The 24,168-nt window shown below is 38.7% G+C and overlaps 1 protein-coding gene across 8 annotated transcripts in view; it reads right to left on the bottom strand.

The window, feature by feature from the left end:
* Positions 1-24,168, bottom strand: part of ATG7 (autophagy related 7) — a 250,881-nt gene that overhangs the window by 136,081 nt on the left and 90,632 nt on the right. Inside the window, exons 18-19 of one of the 8 annotated variants that reach the window (XR_006214963.1) lie at positions 19,006-19,170; positions 14,631-14,999 (exon numbers count right to left, since the gene is read on the bottom strand). The exons of 6 other annotated variants lie outside the window; for them this stretch is intronic. Coding sequence is in view for 1 of the 2 variants with exons in the window: in XM_042979520.1 (XP_042835454.1) it covers positions 19,090-19,170 (81 nt within the window). In the remaining variant the exon portion in view is untranslated. Of the gene's footprint in view, positions 1-14,630; positions 15,000-18,416; positions 19,171-24,168 lie in introns of those variants that run through there. One more of the 8 variants, XM_042979520.1, reaches the window with a different exon arrangement.

Below are 24,168 nucleotides of genomic sequence, written 5' to 3'. Positions count from 1 at the left end.
ATAAATCCTCTCTTCCAGAAGAGAAAAGAGAACTGTGACAAAGTCTGGGAAGTCTTTATTCAAGAAAACATCTGAATCTCTGTAAAAACAATGGGCTTTGAGGCTTTTAACATGCTCCATTCCCATCCCCATTCCCCCTCCAGCTCGACTGTAGCCTTGAAGCCTGTAGCCTTCAGAATCAGTGAAAACCAGCCTGGCAGCCACTGGAGGGGGTAGACTGGGGCTGAAGCTCCTTCAAATTTTTTTTTTTACAGAAAATGGCCACCTGTTTGGCGGTTCCCAAGGGCATCCTGCCTGCATGTTGTTTTTATTTGACCTGACTCAGAACTCATGCTTTGTGAAAGCCTTTCTCACAGGGCTAGTTGTTGAAAAGTATCAGGAACAACTGTTTAACATCCTGATCTCCTGAGATGGTGGATAAGAGGTGCTGCAACAGTAAGCTAACCAAAGAGCTTAAAACAAAAATCTGGGGAATACCGTAAGAGACTTTGAAAAGCTCCAACGTATTTTTGGGAATCTAGAAGACCGTGCCCAGGCACAGAGTGAGGTATATGCCTGAAGTTGTGCACATGCTCAGGAAAGATCTGAGAAGGCCCTAAGCTCTCACCTCTAGCTGGCCCTGAGTATTTGTGCAAGCAGGAGATGAGAGGTAAGGCAAAGCTCTTAACTGCCTGGCTCAGCAGTGAAGGCACTCCCCAATACATACACAGAGCACCTCAGCAAAGACTGATTTAGCAGTTCCAGGAGGTTAAGAAAAATCTCTCTCTAATCACTAGATGACCACCAAGCTAACCAAGGAGAAACTTCATGGTCACACAGGACAAAGAACACCAACTTAATGAAAGCAGTTCAGAAAAGTAACTAACAAACAACAGCAGCAGCAAAGAACAACAATAAACCATGGCAGGGGAGAGAATCTGATTTCCAGAGTTAACATATTGTATTATTTAACATGTCTAATTCTCAACAAAAATTACTGGATATGCAAAGAAACCAGACAGTATGTCCCATACACAGAAACCAAAACAAATCAAAAACATTCAACAGAAATCATTCCTGAGGAACTTACTAAACGAAGACTTTAAAACTGCTATTTTAAGTAAATTCAAAGAACTGAAAGAAACCATGTCTAAGTATCTAAAAATAAGCATGAAAATGATGCCTCACCTAAATAGAGAATATCAAGAGGGAGAAATTATAAAGAAGAGCCAAAGAGAGGGCACCTGGTGGCTCAGTCGGTTGAGTGTCCGACTTCGGCTCAGGTCATGATCTCACAGCTCGTGAGTTTGAGCCCCGCGTCGGGCACTGTGCTGACAGCTCAGAGCCTGGAGCCTGCTTCGGATTCTGTGTCTCCCTCTCTCTCTGCCCCTAACCCACTCGCATTCTGTCTCTGTCTCTCTCAAAAATAAATAAACACTACAAAAATTTTTTTAATTAAAAAAAAAAAGAGCCGAAGAGAAATTCTGGAGTTGAAAAACACAACTGAAAAATTCACTAGAGAGACTGAAATCAGTTTCAGGCATGGTAAAGAAAGAATCAGTGAATTTGAAGATAGGTTAATTGAAAGTATCCAGAGGCACCTTGTGGCTCAGTAAGTTAAACATCCAAATCTTGGTTTCAGCTCAGGTCATCATTGTACAGTTCGTGGGACTGAGCCCCGCATTGTGCTCTGCATTCTCAGCACGGAGCCTGTTTGGGATTCTCTCTCTCCCTTTCTCTCTGTCCCTCCCTCCCTCTCTATTTCAAACTAAATAAACTTTTTAAAAAGAAAGTATCCAGTCTGAGGAACAAAGAAAAATGAACAAAACCTCAGAGACCCATATGACATCATCAAGCATACAAACATGTGCCTAAAAGGAGTTCCAGAAGAGAAGGGCAGAAGAATATTTGAGGAAATAATGGCAAAAAACTTCCCAAATTTGATAAAAAACAGTAATCTACATATCGAAGAATGTATAAACCATGGAAGAATATGTAAATGTAAGTCACCTCCAAGTGGCATAAAGTCAAAGAAATCCATATCTAGACACATCATAAACTGTCAAAAGACAAAGAGATGACCTTGCAAATCCAAGAGAGAAATAACCTATCATGTAAAGAGGATCATTAATAGCCAATTTCTCATCAGATCTAAAGGAATCAAAAGTAATGGGATGAAACATTCAAAGTGTTGAAAGCATAGGACTGTCAACCAAAAATTCCATGTCCAGCAAAACTAACCTTCAAAAGTGAAGGAGAAATTAACACATTCCCAGATAAACAAAAACAAGATAAACAAAACACATTCCCAGAAAAACAAAATTCATCACCAGCAAACCTGCCCTGTAAGAAATGCTAAAGTGAGTACTTCAGATTGAAATGAGAGGTCACTAAATAGTAACTCAGATCCACAAGAGGAAATAAAGAACACAGGTAAAGGAAACTACATAGACAAATATAAAGGACAACAAATGCATTTTTCTTTGTAATTATTTTTTTCTTCTATGTGATTTAAAATACAAATAATGCAGGGGCGCCTGGGTGGCTCAGTCAAATGTCTGACTTTGGCTCAGGTCACAATCTCACAGTTTGTGAGTTCGAGCCCCACGTCAGGCTCTGTGCTGACAGCTCACAGCCTGGAGACTGCTTTGAATTCTGTGTCTCCCTCTCTCTCTCTCTGCCCCTCCCTTTGCTCACACTCTGTCTCTCTCACTTTCTCAAAAATAAATAAATGTTAAAAAAATTTTTTTAAACACAAATGCATAAAAAAATAAAATACAAATGCAAAAAGCAGTAATTATACATCTGTGTTGTCATATAAAGTATAAAGATTTAATCTGTGTGATAGTAAGCCCAAAGGAAGGGGAGGCAAACCAAGGTACAATGGAGCAAAGTTTTTATCTATTATTCAAATTAAGGTGATGTTAAACCAAAACACATGGTTATAAGTTAGTATTTTAATTGTAATCTCTGGAGCAGCCACTGAAAGAATAACTAAAAAAAAGTGTGTATGTATATGAGAGAGAGAGAGAGAAAGAGAGAACATGGGAATTAAAATGGCACATTAGAAAAGATCTATTTTGGGGTGCCTGGTCCGTTAAGTGTCTGACCCCTGATTGCAGCTCAGTTCTTGATCTCAGGGTTGTGAGTTCAAGCCCTTGTATTGGGCTTCATGCTGGGCTTGGAGCATACTTAAAAAGAAAAAAAAGTAAAATGTCTATTTAACACAAAAAAAGGTGGAATACAGAAAAATAGAGGAATTCAGAAAGAAAGAAAAAAAAGGCATAAGACACATAAAAACCAAAAATCAAAATTGCAGACATAAATTCGATTTCATCAGTAATTACATTAAATGTAAATGAATTAAACCCGCCAACTAAAAGGCAGACACGGCAGAATGGATGGATAAAACAAAAAACATCATGCAACTATATGCTGTCTATAAGAGATTCATTTTAGATGCAAAGACACGAATAGGTTGAAAGTAAAACAATAGAAAAAATATTCCACACAGTTTCAATTATGCACTATAAATAAGTTTTGAAGATATAATGTACAGTATGGTGATGACAGTTAATAATACCATATTGCATACCTGAAATTTTCTAAGAGGATAGATCTTATATTAAACTTCTCAACACACACACACACACACACACACACACACACACACTCACACACTGGCAACTATGTATAGGTGATGGATATGTTAACTAGCTTAGTTGTAATCATTTCAACACATACACACACAGCAAGTCATACACCTTAAATATGTACAATTTTTATATGTTAATAATATCTCAAAAAAGGTGTTTAAAAAAGAACCCAAAAGACCGTTAACTGGAGAGACTATACTAACATCAAACAAAAGACACTTTAAGACAAAAATTGTTACTGGCAACAAAGAAGGGCATAAAATATGATAAAAGGGTCAATATATTGAGAAGATACAATAATTAAAATCTTATGTTATCTATCAACACAGCCCAAAAATACATTATGCAAAAAACAGACAGAATTGAAGGTAAAAATACACAATTAAACAGTAATAGAGACTTCAATACTGCACTTTCAATAATGGATATAACTAGAAAGATCACCAAACAAACAGAAGACTTGAACATTATATACCAACTAAATCTGATTAGCATCTACAGAACACTACATCCAGTAACAGCAGAAAATATATTCTCACAAAGGCTCATGGAACATTCTCCAGGATACACCATGTGTTAACACCATAAAACATGACTCAATAAGTAAAATAAGGTGAAATCATAAAATTATGTTCTCTGATCACAATGGAATGAAATTGGGTATCAATAACAAAAGAAATTTGGGAAACTCACAGATACGTGGATATTAAACAACACACCCTTAAAGAAATGGATCAAATAAGAAATCACAAGGGAAATTAAAAAATACTTTGAGATGAATGAAAATTAAAAAAAAATAAGACACGTAACATACCAAAAGTTGTAAGATGCACTGAATGCAGTGCTCAGAGGGAAATTTATAGCTATAAATGCCGATATTAAAGAAGACTGATTTCAAATCAATAACCTAACTTTCCAACCTAAGAACAAAACAAAAAAGCAATGTAAACACAAAGCAAGCATAAAGAAAAAAATACAAATAATTGAGAAGAAATAAACTCTTTTCAGAAGACAAACAAAATTGACAAAACTTTTATCCAGACTGACCAAATATTGAAGGGAGATGATTTAAATTACCATATCATCAATGAGAGAGGGGATATTACTGTCAATCTTACAGAAATAAAAATTATATGGAAATACTGTAAACAACTGTTGCCAATACATTAGATAATCTAGATAAAAATGGAAAATTTTTGACAAAGTCACTAAGTACTGAAATGACTAAAAAAAAAAAAATGAAAATCCTAATAGACTCACGAAAACTGAAGAGACTGAATTACTAATCACAAACTTCCCACAAAGAAAAGCTCAGAAGTAGAGGGATTTGCTGATAAATTTTACCAGACATTTAAAGAATTAACCAATCTTTCACAAATACCCCTGAACAACAGAAAAGGAAGAAACATGCCTCAACTCATTTTGAGACCAGAGTTATCCTAAAAAAATTTTTTTCTAACGTTTATTTATTTTTGAGAAGAGAGAGACAGAGCATGAGTGGGGGAGGAGAAAGAAAGAGAGAGACACAGAATCTGAAACAGGCTCTAGGCTCTGATCTGTCAGAACAGAGCCCAACGTGGGGCTCGAACTCACGGACTGCGAGATCATGACCTGAGCTGAAGTCGGACGCTTAACCGACTGAGCCATCCAGGAGCCCCCTAAAAATTTTTAATGAGTATTTATTTTTGAGAGAGCCAGAGACAGAGAGAGGGAAACAAAGAATCCAAAGCAGGCTCTAGACTCCCAAGCTGTCAGCACAGAGCCTGAAGTGGGGCTCAAACCCATGAACTGTGAGATCATGACCTGAGCCAAAATGAACCACCTAGGTGCCCCCAGACCAGTATCATCTTGATACAGAACCAGACAGAGACATCACAATTAAAACCAAAGACCGATGTCCCTTATGAATATAAATGCAAGCATCTTTAACAAAATATTAGCAAACTGGGGTGCCTAGTTGGCTCAGTCAGAAAAGCATGCGACTCTTGATCTTGATTGTGACTTTGAGCCCCACATTGGGTGTGGGGACTACTTAAATAAATAAAGCTTAAAAAAATGTTTTTTAATTAGCAAACTGAATCTCCAGAAACATATAAAAAGGATTATAGGGTATGAAAAAGTGAGATTTATCCCTGGAAAGCAAGCCTGGTTTAACATGTGAAAATCAATGTAATTCATATTAATAAAGAACAAAAACCACACCATCATCTAAATAGACACAGAAAAAGCATTTAACAAAATCCAACACCCTTTTATATAAATAATAAGCTTGTAATGGAGAATTTCCTCAACTTCCTAAAGGGCATTAATAAGCATCAATATTATACTTAATTGTGAGAGATTGAAAGCTTTCCCACTAACATCAGGAAAAGACAAAGATTCCCACTTTTGCCACTTCTATTCAACACTGTATTGTAAGTTCTAGTCATGGTAATAGGCAAGAAAAAGAAATAAAAGCATCTGTCTAGATTGGATCTGGACTGGAAAGGAAGAAGTAATACTCTATTTTCAGAAGACATGACCTTGTACATGGAAAAGCATAAGGAATCCATAAACACTCTTAGAGCAAATAAGTACATCAAGCACTCCTCCTCTTGAAGAGTTCATTCTACTCTGGTAGGATACAAGAGCCATATACAAAAATCAATTTTATTTCTATACACCAGCCATGAATTATTCAAAGAAGAAATTAAGAAAACAACGCCACTGATAACAGCATCAAAGGAATAAAATATCTAGGAATAAACTTAATAAAATAAGTGCAATACATGTATGCTGAAAACTACATTGCAAAAAGTTCTTAATACAAAGATATCCCAAGTTCACCGATTACAAGACGTAATGTTGGTAAGATGGCAATATACCCTAAATTAATCTAATGTTCAGTGTGATCCAGCTGGCTTTTAGTAGATGGGGACAGATCAGGATCTGACCCTAAAATTCATATGGAAACCTAAGGGACCTAGAATAGCCAAAATAATCTTGAAAAACGAACAAAGTTGGAGATCTCACATTCCATGATTTCAAAACTTACTAGAAAGATACAATAATCAATACTTGATGGTACCAGCAGAAGGACAGACATATAAATCAATGGAATAGAGTCCAAAACTAAACCCTTCCATTTGTGCCAAGAACAACAAGATAACAGGGGTAGGAAAAATACTTTTTAACAAATAGTACTGGAAAAATTAAGTATCCACTACATGGAAAAGAATAAAGTTAAACCCTTACCACATACAATATACAAAAATTAACTGAAAATGGATTATTGATCCAAAGGTAAGCGCTATAACAATTACACTCATAGAAGAAATCACTAAATCCTTATGAGCTTGGGTCGGAAAAGAGTTAGATGTGGCAAGAAAATTATATTCAACCCACCTATGCCCTCCCCAAATTAGGATGTCATTAATATTAAAACATATTGTGCTTCAAAGGATACATCAAGAAAGTATCTGCAAATTACATATCTGATGAGGGTTTGATATAAAGAACTCTTATGACATCTCAATTAAAAGGCATAAATAACTTTTTTTTTAATAGACAAAGGGAGTGAATAGACATGTCCCCCCAAAAAGATAAATCAATGTCCAACAAGCACATGAATAGATACTCAACATCACTGGTCATTAGGGAAATGCAAATCAAAACCACACTGAAATATACCACTTCATACCCAGTAAGATAGTTACAATAAAAAAGAGAAAATAACAAATGTTGACAAGAAGATGGAGAACAAAATCCTCCCACACTAATGGGAATTTAAAATGGTACAGCTGTTGTGGAAAACAGTTTGGCAGTTTTATAAAATGTTAAACAGAGTTACCATATGACCCAATAATTATACTCCTAGGTATACAGCCAGGAGAACTGAGAACATATGTTCACGCAAAAGCTTACACACAAATGTTTGTAGCAGCATTGTTCATAGGCGCTCCAAATGGAAACAACCCAAATATTCATCAGTTGATGAATGGATAAAAAAAATGTGGTATATCCATATAATGGAATATTTTTTAGCCTTAAAAAGAAATGAAGTGCTGACACATGCTACATTATGGATGAACCTTGAAAGCATTATGCTAAACGAAAGAGGCTCTTTGCAAAAGGCTACATGTATGGTTCCATTTATATGAGATGTCCAGGATAGGAAAATCCATAGAGAAAGATAGTAGATAAGTGCTTGCCAGAGTGTAGAGGAGGCTGAAAATGGGTGGAATGACTACTAATGGGTACTGGGATTATGAGGTTGGTTTGGGGGTGATGAAAATACTCTGTAGTTAGTGTGATGGTTGCACAAACTTGTGAATATACTTAAAAACCAAAGAACTGTATACTTTAAATCAAAGTGGTGAATTTTATAATATGTGAATTGTGTTTAATAATAATAAAAAATATTTATAATGAGCTGTTAGTATGAGGATCCAGCGTAAGGTATCTGTAAAGCAGCTTGAGTAATTAAAAACACTATCTGAAATGAGGGATGGAGGGGTGGATTGATGGACAGATGGACAGATGCACTTAACCTCTCCCTTACCAATCTGTGGACTACTTCTTAAAAATATGTCGTTTCCAATTAGAGTTGTTTGGAACTAAGTAAGTACCAAGTCTGGTTTATCATCTTAAAAGATCAATAATACTTCTGAAGATTCTTGTAAAGATCAAGAAACATATATAAATGAGGAGAAAGAGATGAAAAAGGAAGCTCTCCTTAGAAGGTTTCACAACCTTAAAGAGGATCCCTTTTGTACTGCTGGTGGGAATGCAAACTGGTGCAGCCACTCTGGAAAACAGTATGGAGGTTCCTCAAAAAACTAAAAATAGTACTACCCTACCACCCAGCAATTGCACTACTAGGCATTTACCCAAGGGATACAGGTGTGCTGTTTCGAAGGGATACATGCACCCTCATGTTTATAGCAGCACTATCGACAATAGCCAAAGTATGGAAAGAGCCCAAGTGCCCATCGACGGATGAATGGATAAAGAAGTGGTATATATGTGTATATATATACATGTATACACACACACACACACACACACACACATATACACACACACACACACACACACACACACACACACACACAATGGAGTATTACTCGGCAATCAAAAAGAATGAAATCTTGCCATTTGCAACTACGTGGATGGAACTGGAGAGTATTATGCTAAGTGAAATTAGTCAGTCAGAGAAAGACAAATACCCTATGACTTCACTCATATGAGGACTTTAAGAGACAAAACAGATGAACACAAGGGAAGGGAAGCAAAAATAATATAAAAACAGGGAGGGGGACAAAAACCTAAGAGACTCTTAAATACACAGAACAAACTGAGGGTTACTGGAGGGGTTGTGGGAGGGGGCATGGGCTAAATGGTAAGGGGCATTAAGGAATCTACTGCTGAAATCATTGTTGCACTATATCTAAATTAAAAAAAAAAAAAAAGGTTTCACAACCTTCAAGTTTTGGGGAGTGGTAAAAGATCAAAGAACTACTGCAGACCCTTTGTGGAAAAGCTAATTTGCCCAACCTCCCTGCCTCCAAAAAAAAAAAAAAAAAAAGCTAACCTGCCACAAACAACTTTCTCTAAATCTAAATCTAAAATAGCTCTCTTTTTATCTCTATCATAAAAGCAATATAAGGTTGTCTCAAATAATTCGACTTTACAAATTTGAATTGCTTAATGACCATGATATTATAATGATCGAAATATTTATAAATGGATGCTCTAACCAACTAATCTATTTTTTAGACTTACACTATTGCATAGTGTAAATCTGAGGAGGGCTTATTTTAAATACAGACAGAAGTCAACAATGAGGCAAACTGGAGAAATGAAAACAAAAAGCCACTCTAAGAATAATTATAGCCCAAGCCATTCAATACATTCATTTGAGTATTTATAGAGCCTGCTCTAGATTACAGGCATCTTGGGGAAATTCTGTATGTTTCTGTATAAAAAATACCATCTTTTATTTTTTCCCAGTTTGTTGTTGTGGTAGTGGGTGGTGGTGGTGGTAAAATAAACAAAAACTTTACTATCTTAAATATTAAAAAAAAATTTTTATGTTTATTTATGTAGTTTGAGAGAGACAGAGTGAGCAGGGGAGGGGCAGAGAGAGGGAGTGAGAAAGAACCCCAAGCAGAGTCTGTGCTGACAGCGTGGAGTCTGATGCGTGAGCTTGAACTCATGAACCATGAACCTGAGCCAAAACCAAGATTGGACACTTAACTGAGCCACCCAGGCGCCCCATCCTAAATATTTTGAAGTGTGTAGTTCAGTGGCATTAAGTACATAAACAATGTTGCACAAACATCACCACCACCATCCATCTCCAGAATTCTTGTCATCTTGCAAAACTGAAACTCTACACCCATTAAACACTAACTCACCATTCTCCTCCAGCCCCTGGTAATCATTCTACTTCCCGTCTCTGTGAATCTGACTACCCTAAGTACCTTATGTAAGTGGAGTCATGCATTGTTTGTCTTTTTGTGACTGACTTAGCACAACGTCCTCAAGATTCCTCTGTGTTGTAGAGTATATGAGAACTTCCTTCCCTTTGGAGGTTGAATAATATTCCATTATATGTACAGACCACATTCTGTTTATTGATTTTTCTCTAGATGGACACGGGTGTTTCCATGTTTTAGCTATCGTGAATAATGTTGCTACGAACAGAAGCGTACAGGGGTACTAACTTTTGTCAAGGAGACAACCAAATATCTACCATAATGTACAATGCATGCAGAACTATTTTTACACTTGTGAGATTCATTCTTTGGTCTCAGGCTAGCTTATACACTAACGCTTTGTTGTTTGTTTTTATTTTATCGTTTCATTTCTATTTACAAAAGCAAGTTAGGGAAAAGGAATTGGACTATCTTACCTACCCGAGTATTAATTAACACTAAAATGTAAAAGGAAGACTTTTCACCCCAACTAAATGCAAGTAACTCACAGAGAAAAAAAAACCCTAAAAAAAATATGTAAGTTAAATGTCTATCTAGGTACAAGTTGTGTTTCTTAAGTAACCTCTCATCCTTCATTACCTAAACAGAAGGAATCAGACAAGAACTATCCCCACCTCTCTATATTCTCATCTGAACACAGAGCTGAAATGCCCAGCATCTTAAAAAATATAATTGCTGTTGATAATCCCGTTGTCTTACTACCTTCTCCCCAGTACCCTTAACAGTAAAAAAAAAAAAAAAAAAAAAAAAAAAAAAAAAAAAATCCTTGAAAAATGTATCTATTTCATCATATGAATGGGGGATAAGGAAAGCAAAGAAAGTATACAAATCTTTAATATAAAATGAAATTTTTAGGGCTATAACTTTTCCTGCTCATTTTTAACCCAAATCATATTTTTTCTTGACTACAACAAACTGAAGATATTCTTTGAAGGATCATTTGGAGGATGCCAAAACATTAACAAATTATACTTGAAACATTAATATAACAAAGTACAGCTTTCTAAAGTCGTTCTTCAAAATAAGTCACAAAGCACAAAAACTAATGAGCCAAGGTTCTCAGACCAGAGCATACATCAGAATCCCCCAAGGGCATGTTAAAACAGAAAGCTGAGCCACATCCCCAGTTTCTCATTAATTAAGTCTAGGGTGGGGTCAAAAATTTTGCATTTCTAGCTAGTTCCCAAAAGACAGGATGCTGGGGGTCTTAGGACCACGCTTTGAAAACAGCCCCCTTTATTTAAGCGGGACACCTTCTCTTACACTCAACCCATGAAGAAGCATGTATGTTTCCTTAACTTTAAAAACTCATCTTTAGCTGTTCCTCCTAAAAGAAATAAATTACTGTGTGATATTACTGTTTATTTAGCAGTTTTAGTCAAACACTTTGATAAATTCTGTATGGTAAAAAAAGTTTTTAGTTCCCCTGCACAGAGAGCCAGCTCTCCTTAAGAAAATTATTATCCCAGGTGACTTTTGTAATGTGTGAATTTTGGTTCAGTGAGTTTCCTTTAATTTTGGAGCTGAGAATTACACAAGCACACATTTGGCAGGCAACGTCCACTGAGAAAAACTAGGCATTTGATTATATTATTTTATACATTATTCTCTATCTCCATCTGTACGGCCCTTGATGTCACTGCCATAAACTAATAGTGCTTGCCTGGAAATATCCCAGACACAGGTTTGATTTGATTCATGGCATATCTGGGGGAAAACATATTCTTGAATTAACACTTAAAAATCAAATGCTTTGACTTTAAAATTCAAATTTCCATTTACTCTTAAAACAAACAAACAACAGAAGGTCTGGCAACATTACTCTGAAATTTCCGCAAGTCGGTGATCCATCGGAGTTGGGCTCAAGCTGCCCCTCAGAGAGAACCTGAGCTCCAGCGGCCATTGTCCCCCATTTGTTTCCTGTCCTTTTGAAACTAGTTTGCTCCCCTTGTGTGTTTACCAGCCTGCTTTGTAAGCTTGTGTGTTTGGGTGCCTAACATAACAGGGAACACATGGGAGAGGCTCAATTTCGAAAAATATAAATACACTGGCTTACATTAACTACGGTGTAGGTAAGTTCCTTTGGACTCAGCCCCTTATGGCCTAAGTTACTGGGTTGTGTGATCTACCAGTAGGCTGCCTCTACTCTTGTGTTAGAAACCTTCAGGCTAGGATGAGCATTCTCTTAAAAAGCAGTTTGTCGGGTTGAGACCCTTTTGTGTACGGCTAAAATTAATGTAAATGTAAATTTACATTTGTAAATGTAAATATAAATTTACAATGTAAATTATGGGTGAGAATGAGCAGCAGAATGCTTATTCATTATTTGAACCTTTTTGTTGTGAAATAATACAGATATAAAACATTACAGCTTAAAAAACTGCAGAGTGAGCCCCTATATTACTATCAAGAACAGGAGGGGCACCTGGGTGGCTTGGTCAGTTGAGCATCTGACTTTTGATTTCGGCTCAGGTCCTGATCCCAGGGTCATGGGATCAAGCCCCAAGTCGGGTTCCACACTGAGCGTGAAGCCTGCTTAAGATTCATTCTCTTTCTCTCTCTCTCTGTCTCTCTCTCCCTCTGCTCCTCTCCACTTGTGGTCTCACCCTCTTTCTAAAATAATTTGAAAAAATGTTAAAAAAAAAAGTTCTTTAAAAAAGTAAATACAATAAAAATTCAATACTCTGTTCTTAAGATACACGTTAATTGTGATTTCTGTGCCCTCTTGGTTGGCCTCACCAGAGGTTTCCCAATTTTATAGATGCTTCTACACTCCTGGCTTTGTTCATCTTCTTTCTATTCTTTTTAGTTTCTGTCTTCTGTTTGTTTGTATTTGTTATGCTTTTTTTGACTTCTTAAGATAAATATTTGCTCATTAATTTTAGGCCTTTTTTTTCTTTTAAGGATACCCATTTTTCTATTAGGTACTCCTTTATCTGCACCCTATACATTTTTACAAGAAATACTTATTCATTTAAAATATTTCTTAATTTCCATTCTATCTTCTTTAATTCATAACTTTTTTAGGCCTATATACTTGAATTTCCAAATAAAGACATGGAGATGATTTTCTAGTCTGTCTCTGATTTCTAGCATAATTACATTGGGATAAAAGTATACATTCTGTATAGTTTCAATCTTTGAAATTTGTGGGACTTGCTCAGTGATCCAGTCTATGGTAAATTCTTGTAAAACATTGTGTTGTGTGCTTGACAAGAATGTGCTTCACACTTTGGTGCAGTGTGTTCACCAGAATAGATTTCTTAATCATGTTGATCAGATTTTTTAACAACCATCACTAACTTTTTTTTGTATGCTTCTGTGAGATAACAGAAAAAATATTATATTGGTCTCTGCCCCCAGTCCCCAGCATAGAGCTCCTGAAACCATTGTAATTTACTCAGTGATAAGAGCATTCTTATCTTCTCTTTTAAATTTCCCATTGTTGAAATACAAATCAAAACCACACTCAGATACCACCTCACGCCAGTCAGAGTGGCCAAAATGAACAAATCAGGAGACTATAGATGCTGGAGAGGATGTGGAGAAACAGGAACCCTCTTGCACTGTTGATGGGAATGCAAATTGGTGCAGCCTCTCTGGAAAGCAGTGTGGAGGTTCCTCAGAAAATTAAAAATAGACCTACCCTATGACCCAGCAATAGCACTGCTAGGAATTTATCCAAGGGATACAGGACTACTGATGCATAGGGGCACTTGTACCCCAATGTTTATAGCAGCACTCTCAACAATAGCCAAATTATGGAAAGAGCCTAAATGTCCATCAACTGATGAATGGATAAAGAAATTGTGGTTTATATACACAATGGAATACTACGTGGCAATGAGAAAAAATGAAATATGGCCTTTTGTAGCAACATGGATGGAACTGGAGAGTGTGATGCTAAGTGAAATAAGCCATACAGAGAAAGACAGATACCATATGGTTTCACTCTTATGTGGATCCTGAGAAACGTAACAGAAACCCATGGGGGAGGGGAAGGAAAAAAAAAAAAAAAAAAAGAGGTTAGAGTGGGAGAGAGCCAAAGCATAAGAGACTGTTAAAAACTGAGAACAAACTGAGGGTTGATGGGGGGTGGGAGGGAGGGCAGGGTGGGTGATGGGTATTGAGGAGGGCACCTTTTGGGATGAGCACTGGGTGTTGTATGGAAACCAATTTGACAGTAAATTTCATATATTAAAAAATAAAAATAAAATTAAAAAAAAAAAAAGAACACTGCCTAGAGCCAAAATTTAAACCTAGGATTTGTTTTTAAATTCTAAATGCAATGGTTTTTCCACTCTAATTTATAGTGAATATGGGAAAGATGCATAAATGTATCACAACTTTAAACACTTCAGTAAAAACTCTATATCTTTGTAGAACAAATGATGAAAAATTTCAGCCCGGTTTTTTGAGATTTAAACAATGAATGTAAAATAAATGCTGTAGACTGTAAAAAAAAAAATAATAATAATAAATAAATAAATAAATAAATAAATAAATTTCCCATTGTTCTACCTCTCCATGCTTCACCTTGAACAGTTTCTTCTAACCTATGCTTTCAGTTTATAGATTTGCTCTTTGCTGTGTCTAACTGCCTATAAACCCATTCACTTTGTTTTTGTATTTTAGTTGTAGAATTTATTTGATTTTTTTTTTTTAATGTACAAAGCCACATTTTAGAACTTTCAGTCCCTGCTGAAACTCAAGTTTGGCTTTTCTTTCTTTCAATCCTATAACTGGTATTTTATCATCTGCTTCTGGTAAGTCCAATACCTAGAGTCTCTGTGTGTCTATTTCTGTTGCATGTTGCTTCTGCTGGTTCATATGCTTGGTGTCTTCTTTCTTTGTGTGCCTGGTTACCTCTGATTGTGGCTGGATACTGTAATGGAAAAATTATTTGCAGAAGTAATTTGAGGATTAGGATCATGATATCCTCCTCTACTAAAGATATCATTTCTTTCGACCTGGCACCTATGGGCATTAGCTACAGGCATTCATCTTAATCCAAGTAAACCTTAAAGTTTGTGGGCCACTCAGAGAATATGAAACAGAGCTGCAGCCAGTCTGAGAGTTGGTTCACTTCCAATTACCATTACTCCTAAGTGTATCTCTTAGGGGTGTCCAACTCAAAGGGGGAAGTGGCTTACCAGGTTTCCTAAGCTTGACAAGACCCAGACTATAATTTTTAACCCTGAAAGGACACCAAAGGTGAGCTCAGGCTCTCAGCTTCCTTTTCCTGATCAGCAAATGCCCTTAAGACAAAGGTGGCCCCAGTGTTAGGCTCACTCCTCTGTGTCACACTCTCTCCCAAATCTCAACTCAATAATTCCTCACAATTTATTAGTTCTTCAATGTTTAAGAAGATTACAAAGGAATGATTTATCTACTTTCTTTAGATGATTTCAGTAAAAGAACTGGTTTGAATTATATGGCTTACCACAAGTTAAACTACTAATCTCCCAACATTCTTTTATGTATCATATCTTTAGCACACGGCCTTACCTTGCCCACACCTGCCCCAAAGTGAAAGTGCTATTGGATTCCTTGAGGAATCATGATTGCTCTCCTCAGTAGCAATTTACTCTTACAGTGCAGAGGAACTATAAAGAACAAAAGTTCAAGTTACAGTTCCTATAATGTATTTGCTCTATGACTATGCACAAAGATTTCTCTGCAAATTGCATGGAAGATACTTCCACACATGTTAGAAGATTAGATGGAGGCATGTGCAAGAGCTTGAAAAAGCCTACAAAACTGATTCTCTTTTTCTGTCCCACAAGCGAACCATTCATCCATGGCTCTGATTAACTCATCATAGCAGGCCAGTGGTCAACTGACATTTCAGGTCACTCATCAGTGGCTGACAACATTACACAAGACACAATATTCCAGATGCAAATAAAGGAATGCTTAGAGTACTATCTATATTTTAAAGTAGTTCAGCATACATAGTGTGTACACATATGATGTGCACCACACACTCTCTCGTTCCTAGGGGTATCTACTTTGTATCTGAGGCACCCAAATCAGGACTGCATAATATACATGTGGCTGGTTCTCATTTGAAAGACTAAGTAGAAGAAATCCAACCTCCCAAATCAGAGTGTATCAACTGTAGCTACCTAAATCTACACTGGAGGGTTTCCCTCATGAGAATAAAGGAGGGGGTGGGGGAATGATTTTTCGGATGACAGGAACAGTGCTCAGGATATATGGGTTGGTTGGAAACAGAACCTTATGTATACATGTGGATTATAAGAGTCTGGCAGACCAGGCAGCCTACCACTCTTTGCAAGGGCACTCTGGGCCTAAGCTTCCTGTCCTGGGTCTGGACAGTTAACAGAAGCTTCCAACCAAAAGGTTAGACATGTCCTTTAAAAAGGATATATTTATATGTGTCTCTACTGAATAGCTGATGTGAGATACATATGAAAGGGACGAGGTTGGGCTTTTTCAGTCTCCAAGAACAGGCTGAATGACCAGCTTTCGCATCTGCTTGCTAACAAATGTTCACATGTGTGGCAAAATGTGGTCTGAGACTTGACTTCATTGTTACAAACCACACGGCAGCAAGATAACCTGTAATTACTGGAAGCTACTGATTTCTACCAACAGGATTAAAATGCAGTTCAGTCTGCAACAACTGTGGTGCATCAAATTTCCCAAATGGATCCTGTTGGGAAATAACCTCAAAGCAGGAATATCGTGCTGATCAAGCTAATGTACAAACTTGCCATCCTAACTTGGACCATCCAACAGAAAGGCTGTTTCTCTTCAGTGGGAAAACCACAGGAAGCTACAGAGACAGCCTTGGGGTGTGGGTTTTGCTGGGCCTGGAAGCCTGCCAGAAATACCATCATTCTGTCTCTTGGCCCCTGGAATGCAGTGATACCCAAGTGTTGTAGGTTTCTTTGTTTTGTTTTGTTTTTAACTTTTTCCCACTGATTTCCCCCAAACCACCTGGACACTGTATTTTACTCAAAATGGTATCATTTAAACAGTATCTGTATTCACAGGAATAGATGCGAGGCAACTTCCTCAAGTAAATGCAAAACAGAAGCATTTGTATTTTCAAAAACAGTCCTGTTTTGGATTCTTAGCAGCTGCATGTCCGTACCTTCCAAATGTTTTAAAAAATATTTAAGCCGAAAATTAACCAAAAAGTCTAGTGAACTATGTTTGTCATAAACAATTTTTAAAAAGCATTTAATGTTTATTTTTGAGAGAAAGAGACAGACAGAGCATGAGCGGGGAAGGGGCAGAGAGAGAGGGAGACACAGAATCCGAAGCAGGCTCCAGGCTCCGAGCTGTCAGCACAGAACCAGACGTGGGGCTCGAACTCTCGAACGATGAGATCGTGCTTAACTGACTGAGCCACCCAGGCGCCCCAGTCATAAACAATTTCTTGAGGAAAAACTTTGAAACTCTCATCCCCATGCCATGCACCTGTGCTGGAGGGCACATAGAAGTTGCCCTAGTGCCCACAATGTTCCTGATATCACAGTAGGAAAATGATACATTCTTCTGGGTGTCGGGATTCTCCTTTAAAAGAACAAGTCCCCCAAGGATAACCAAATGGTTCACCATGGAGCTTAACCAACCAGTCCTAAAAACTGCTAAACTTACTTACTTTCTTTCTTTCTTTCTTTCTTTCTTTCTCTCTCTCTCTCTCTCTCCCTCCCTCCCTCCCTCCCTTCTTTCTTTCTTTCTTTCTTTCTTTCTTTCTTTCTTTCTTTCTTTTTCTTCCTCCCTCTCTCCCTCCTGTCTTTCTTTCCCTCCCTCCCTCCCTCCCTTTCTTCCTTTCTTTCTTTCTTTCTTTCTTTCTTTCTTTCTTTCTTTCTTTCTTTCTTTCTTTCTTTCTTTCTTTCTTTCTTTCTTTCTTTCTTTCGGTTTATTTATTCAATGGGGTGCCTGAGTGGCTCAATAGGTTAAGCATCCGTCTTTGGCTCAGGTCACAATCTTACAGTTCGAGTTCGAGCCCCACATCAGGCTCTGTGTTGATGGCTCAGAGCCTGAAGCCTGCTTTAGACTCTGTGTCTCCCTCTCTCTCTGACCCTCCCCTGCTCATGCTCTGTCTCTGTCTCGCTCTCAAAAATAAGCATTAAAAATTAAAAGAAAATTGAGTTTATTCAAAAGAGAGAGAGCAAGAGAACGCATGAGCAGGGGACAGGCAAAGAGACAGGGGAGAGAATTCCAAGCAGGCCCCTCACTGTCAGTGTGGGCCCAACATGGGGCTTGATCTCACGAACCGTGAGACCAGGCCTGAGCCAAAACCAGGAGCTGGATGCTTAACCGACTGAGTCACCCAGGCACCCCTGCTAAAACTTTTAAATGGAAGCTTCCCCCTCACACTCCCCCAAGGACAGTACATAAGGATCCTGTGAGTGTTAGTCTTGCCACATCACTGTCAGAGAGATGTTTAACATGGTAGGTAAGTGAACTGAGAGCACTGGAAATCCTGGACTTCCATGTCATTTCTCCTAGCTTAATGAACTCTTGACCTGATAGATTGGGTAGCCTTCTTGCTAGCCACTTCCTGGAAAGCTTGAAAAGGACATTGGGAAGACATCCACAACATGTGCCCAAAAAGAGGGAAACACTGCAGCAGTTAACATGATGAAGCCAAGGCAGCTGGCCCTCCCTGTGAGTGTTGCTCTGGCCTCCAACCTCACTCAGAGCCGTGGCAAGGAAAGCCAAGATGCTTGAAGCTAGAGAAAGGCTTCTGAGGAGCAGTGTGGGACAGGGGCAGGAGCATGGACTGCAGAAGGCCTGGTGCTGTCACAGAACTACCATCCTGAGTCTCTTACATCCCCGCCCTCTAAGAACACACAGGTATTCAGAATTCAGAGGGAACATAGCCAAGATGTCTTTCTTAAGGTTCATACCTGCTCCTCTGGAATTGTGGGCCTGACACTGGTCACAGATACCTGCCCAGTAACTTCGGCAAATATGAAGATTCGCCTCCTCCCCTAGCACACATTCCTGGGAACATTAAACCTCAGCTTAATTTTGGTTAATAATGAAAACGCTGGATTAAGGTTAACTGCCAACTAGAAAAGAAAAGTGAAAAGGAGAGAAAAAGACACAGAATGTAATAACCTACACATTAATATTTGCTCACCTCTTGAGGCCATGCCCTTTCAAAAGAAATGCTCATCCTTTTGGTTTCCTTCCCTTTTCAACCTCTAAGGATAGAAAGACTTTATGGCTATAATTATGAAGTGAGTCCACTTAGGAAAGGAGATGGGAATTGCACTTGATTTCTGCTTTAAAGAACGAACAATTAAACACACTTACAGTACCAATCATATAGGACAGTGGCACACAAGCTCTCGTTTAATCTTCACTGCCCCTAAAAAGGTATCTTAACTTTTTTCCACCCAAGTGAAGCACAGAAAGTCTGAGATACTTGTCATTGGTGACACAGTTAGTGGGTAGCATTGTCTCTGAAGCCAGTGCTCATTTCTTTCTTTAAGGGTTTTTAAAAAATCTTTAGAGAGCAAGCGAGCATCCAAGCAGGGGAGGGGGCAGAGAGAGAGAGAGCAGCTTCTATGCTTAGCCAGGAGCCTGACACAGGGTTTGATCCCACAACCCTGGGATCATGAACTGAGCCGAAATCAAGAGTTGGATGCCCAAGCCAGTGCCTTTTCTATGGCACAAACCGTATCAAAAAGTCCTGTTATCTCTCAGCCAGCTCCGAGCTCCCTTGAACTGGTGCGCTCGCTTAATCAGACCCCACAAACTGTCTGAAGCTGTTGCAGTGCTTTTTTTTTTCTTTCTAATTTTAAAGTTTTTCTTGCAAACTGCTTGTTCCCTTGATTCACAACATGCAGCTTCAAATTACTTCTAGTCTTTCCAAAAAATCAAACCCACCCTCAAAGGTCAAGAACTCACCACTGCTGAGGCTATTAAGAGGAAAATATTGTGAGATCTGAAGCAATTTCCCCAGAAGAACTTGTCAAATGTCCTGAGCCTGCACGGCAGAGCTGAGGCAAGTACACCGTCTCCCCCAGGGACCCTGGGAGATGGCCCTCTTCTTGGGACTTGCAGTTCTTTTGCACAGAGGGTGCTAGGGTGTCACAGGCCTCATTTTTCAGGTATTGAGTGCCTACTGGAATATTCTCAATAATAGGAAACAGTAAGCGATTAGGCAACAAACGGCAGATGTTAGGAAATACAACTCTTACTCCTCCAGTAGAGCCAAGTGACGCGTGCATGTTTTTGTTTTCTTTGGTACACACGTTACTCTACTGGTAAATCGGTTTGCACTTGTTTATTTTTTAAAGCCTGCTTGCATTATGATTGGAGTCAAGTCTGCCGGGTCAAATTGAACTAACAGAAAATCTAGATAGTGGCCCATAAAGAGCAATATTGGGCTCATGTCCCACGTCTGGGATATGTGAGAGGTATTAACACAACAATAAATAACTTGCCTCAATTCCCACTTTTGTTACCATTTCCCCCTTCAGGGTCCTTCATGAGAGAGCGGATATAAAAGGGAAATGTCAAGTACGACTGAGAACTGGGAGAAACCCAAATTTCCTCTCCCACCTTTATAAATAACATGAAAATATATGCTTTTGCATGGACTTCTATCCCAAGTGGGAGTGCTGACAAAGGTCTTTAAAGTATCCAAATGCTCTACGGAATCCAGAGTCAACTACAAAGACACCAAGGCTGTCTAGAGTCATGAGGACAGGTAAGTTCTGACTACAGGCAATGGGACTATTCAGAACAGTCCTCATGGGAGGCGGGTCAGTTATCCCACATATACTGCCATTCCTCAAGACCCTGCTGGATACACACACATGCAAGTACACAGTTCCTCTGATTTGCAAAAACTCGCTACATCTATTCTCCCACTGAGTGCTTACATTTGGCACACTTGCAGCCGTTTCAGGATCACAGACGAAAGGATCACTAAAATTTTCCCATTTTAGTCGGATGGCTATGAAGTCAAGATGTCAAACTTTGGTGTGCACTTTAATCAGCCACTAGAAATTCTGTGCTGACAGCTCAGAGCCTGGAGCCTGCTTCGGATTCTGTGTTTCCCTCTCTCTCTGCCCTTCTCCTGCTTGTACTCTGTCTTTCTCTCTCTCTCAATAATAAACAAACATTAAAAAAAAAAACTTAAAGAAAAAAACTTTAATTTCTATGATAAAAACTTATTTAAAACTAGGGAAGGCCAGGGGCACCTGGCTGGCTCAGCTCGCAGAGCACACAACTCTTGATCTCAGGGTCATAAGTTTGAGCCCCATGTGCAGTACAGAGTTTACTTAAACACACACACACACACACACACACACCCAAAACAAAAAACAAACAAAAAAACTAGGGAGGGCCAGACACTCCAGAATTTATCATCACATAAAATATTTTATAAGTTATAATGACAGCAGCTTTAAGAATAGGATGTTCTCAAACAGTTCTTTCCACATCTTCTATGGCAAAAAAGGCTATGGTGGTTTAAGTACTTTTAGAAATACCTGGACAGGGTATTGGAAGGCTTTTTAGAAAAAATAAAATGGAGACTCTTAAAAATCCTGCAGGAGAGCAAGCAAAACCCTTCAAAGAACTCATTGCCAAAATGTGTCCTTTAATAAAATGTTAGGTCATCTTTGATGAATCCCAAAGGCCCCTTGTTTTAATATCCTCTAAAAATGATCTTCCAATCTAATAACAAATCAGCGAAAGCATCAACTAAAGCAAAGGAGACAGTAAAAGCTGAAAAAGAAGATCAGCTGAATAAATATTCAGAACACTGAAACGTAACATTCAGTGATAGCACCACTTATGGCATTTATGGCATAAGGATAAATCACACCTTGGCGCTAACAGGCAAAGGGCATCCTGCTGCTGAGCCCTAGCCACCTGTCTGACTGAGTTCCTGCATGGCAGAGCTATCTTCTTTCTTCCTTCTCCGGTTCTGCTGTTCATTTGTTCACCTACTGAATTGTTACTTTTTTCTGCCATTCAAAACATCTACCTGATCATTTCCTACCATTTACTAAAAACGAGTTACCCCTTCCAAGGTAGGAACATTTCTTGAGTAAAGATGTTTATATAATTCAAGTATAGCAAGTTATATTGAATCATGTAATGTAAGTTTACTATCTTGTTCAGAAGGACATCATCAGAAACTTCAGAGGCTTTTATTCACCTCTGTGTCCTTCAAAAATGTATCATGAATTAGGAGCTTTAATGTCTGCTCATGTGAACTATTATGCCAAGAGTCATTAAAATAAACTCACATAAAGATATATCTGGGTGTTTTTAGTATTCAGTGTAAACAGTTAGTTATATGTTGTATACAACTTGTCCATGTACAAGCACATACATCCATAAAAAGCTCCCCAAGTTGATGGCTCCCTTATTTCAAAAACCCAGCAGTAACTACCATGATCCGCCCTGCCCCCCCCCCTTACTTCCAAAGCTACTGAGGGTGGAGAGAGAAGGGAAGATGTCTCATGAATATCATATATAAATATTTTATGAATATAAATGAATGTATGAAGTATGAACATAAATATAAATTATAAAATACACACATATCTTTATATGAAAAAGGAAGGAATATGAACAGATGATAGTTGGGGCTCTTTGTCCATCAGGAGTCAAATCGGTGCACCACCAGAGATGCGAGAACTCTCAGAGCTCTGAGCAGGGTCAGTATCTTCCCTGTCCTAAACATAGTTGGGCCTGAAGAAATGGTGATCAAGAGACTGCACAATCTCAGAGTCATAAAACAAAATCCAGTGGTAAATGCGCTCCTGAATCTCCCTTTACTACAGCTGAGGAAAATGAGTCCCCAGAGAGAGATGGCAACTTTCCAAAGCCATACAAGAGGTCATGGTGGGGCTACTTGCAACATTCATTCCCCAGTGTCTCACCCAGGACAGCTTGGGAATGGCAGCAAAGAAAAACTCATAGTACAAGGGTGCTTTCCTAGGATCCACAGGCATGTTTCTGGGACTTCATGGAGTCACTGAAATTGTCTGTAAAACTGTGTGTGGCTTTGCATTTTTTTTAATTTTAATTTTTATTTTTTTCCCCAGAGAAGCAGGGTCTACTGCTCTGGTCACTCTGCACAAGGTCCAGGACTCAATGTTCAGAACCACTCTGTCAAGAGATGGGCTTAGGGTGGGGGAGGGGAAAAGAGCCTAAAAGTGAGTGAGATTAATTCCAAACTAATAGGAACCCAGATTTTCAACAATCTGAAGATTATGCTTGGGCCGGGCAGCCAGTGGAACCATGTAAGAACACAGTACTAAACTTTCTGGTCTGGATCATAAAAGGATCCTGTAAGAAAAAAATGTGTTCAAGCAAACTAGGCATGCCTTTGTGACCTCAGGTGACAGGGAGAGGAGTAAGCAGTACAAGCTTTAACTACCAATTAGGACGTCTCAGAAGACCACTGGTCAGAGGTAGCAAGCAAGGCGCAGTTCTCTGGACTCGAGGAGAAGGTTTTGGCAGTACTTGTCATGAGTCATGATGGAAGGTTTCTCAGCTTCTCAAAGCCAGGGCAGCCTTGACCTTCAGTCAGGACTCTCATTGTACCTGCTTGTAAGTGAGCCCAGAGAGGGTTCCACACACCCCGGGTGACCTATTTCAATCACAGGGGTCTTTGTTTTCTCATTTCTGATGTCAACACCAGTCCCAGGAGTGGGCAAAGGCCTTGGTACTTGGTCACAGGGAACTGGATACACGTCAGCCATTGCAATTTCCCTGGGAAACAGAAAATATTTTCCCCACTCTATGGATGAGGAAATTGAAGCAAAGGGAGAAATGTCCAAGGTTTTTCAAGGAGGTGAAGAGCCAAGAGCTCCAAGGTTAGAGCTTGCAGTTACATACTCCATACTGCTTCTGGCTGGATATTCTGCCTCCATTAGGGAACCAAGCAGCTCTGGAGACTGGGAAACACTAGTTGCTAAGCATAAGATGTGGGATACAGCCTATACAACACGACCATGCACATGGAATCCATCACACATTACAACAGAAGACTGGAGGCCTCACTGGGTAAATGAGATAGGGAAAGGGAACCTGGG

Source organism: Panthera tigris, chromosome A2 (genome assembly GCF_018350195.1).
Source record: "Panthera tigris isolate Pti1 chromosome A2, P.tigris_Pti1_mat1.1, whole genome shotgun sequence".
NCBI classification, from domain to species: Eukaryota; Metazoa; Chordata; class Mammalia; order Carnivora; family Felidae; genus Panthera; species Panthera tigris.
Note: the sequence above shows the minus strand (reverse complement) of the source record. Positions and strands in the feature narration are given on the sequence as shown.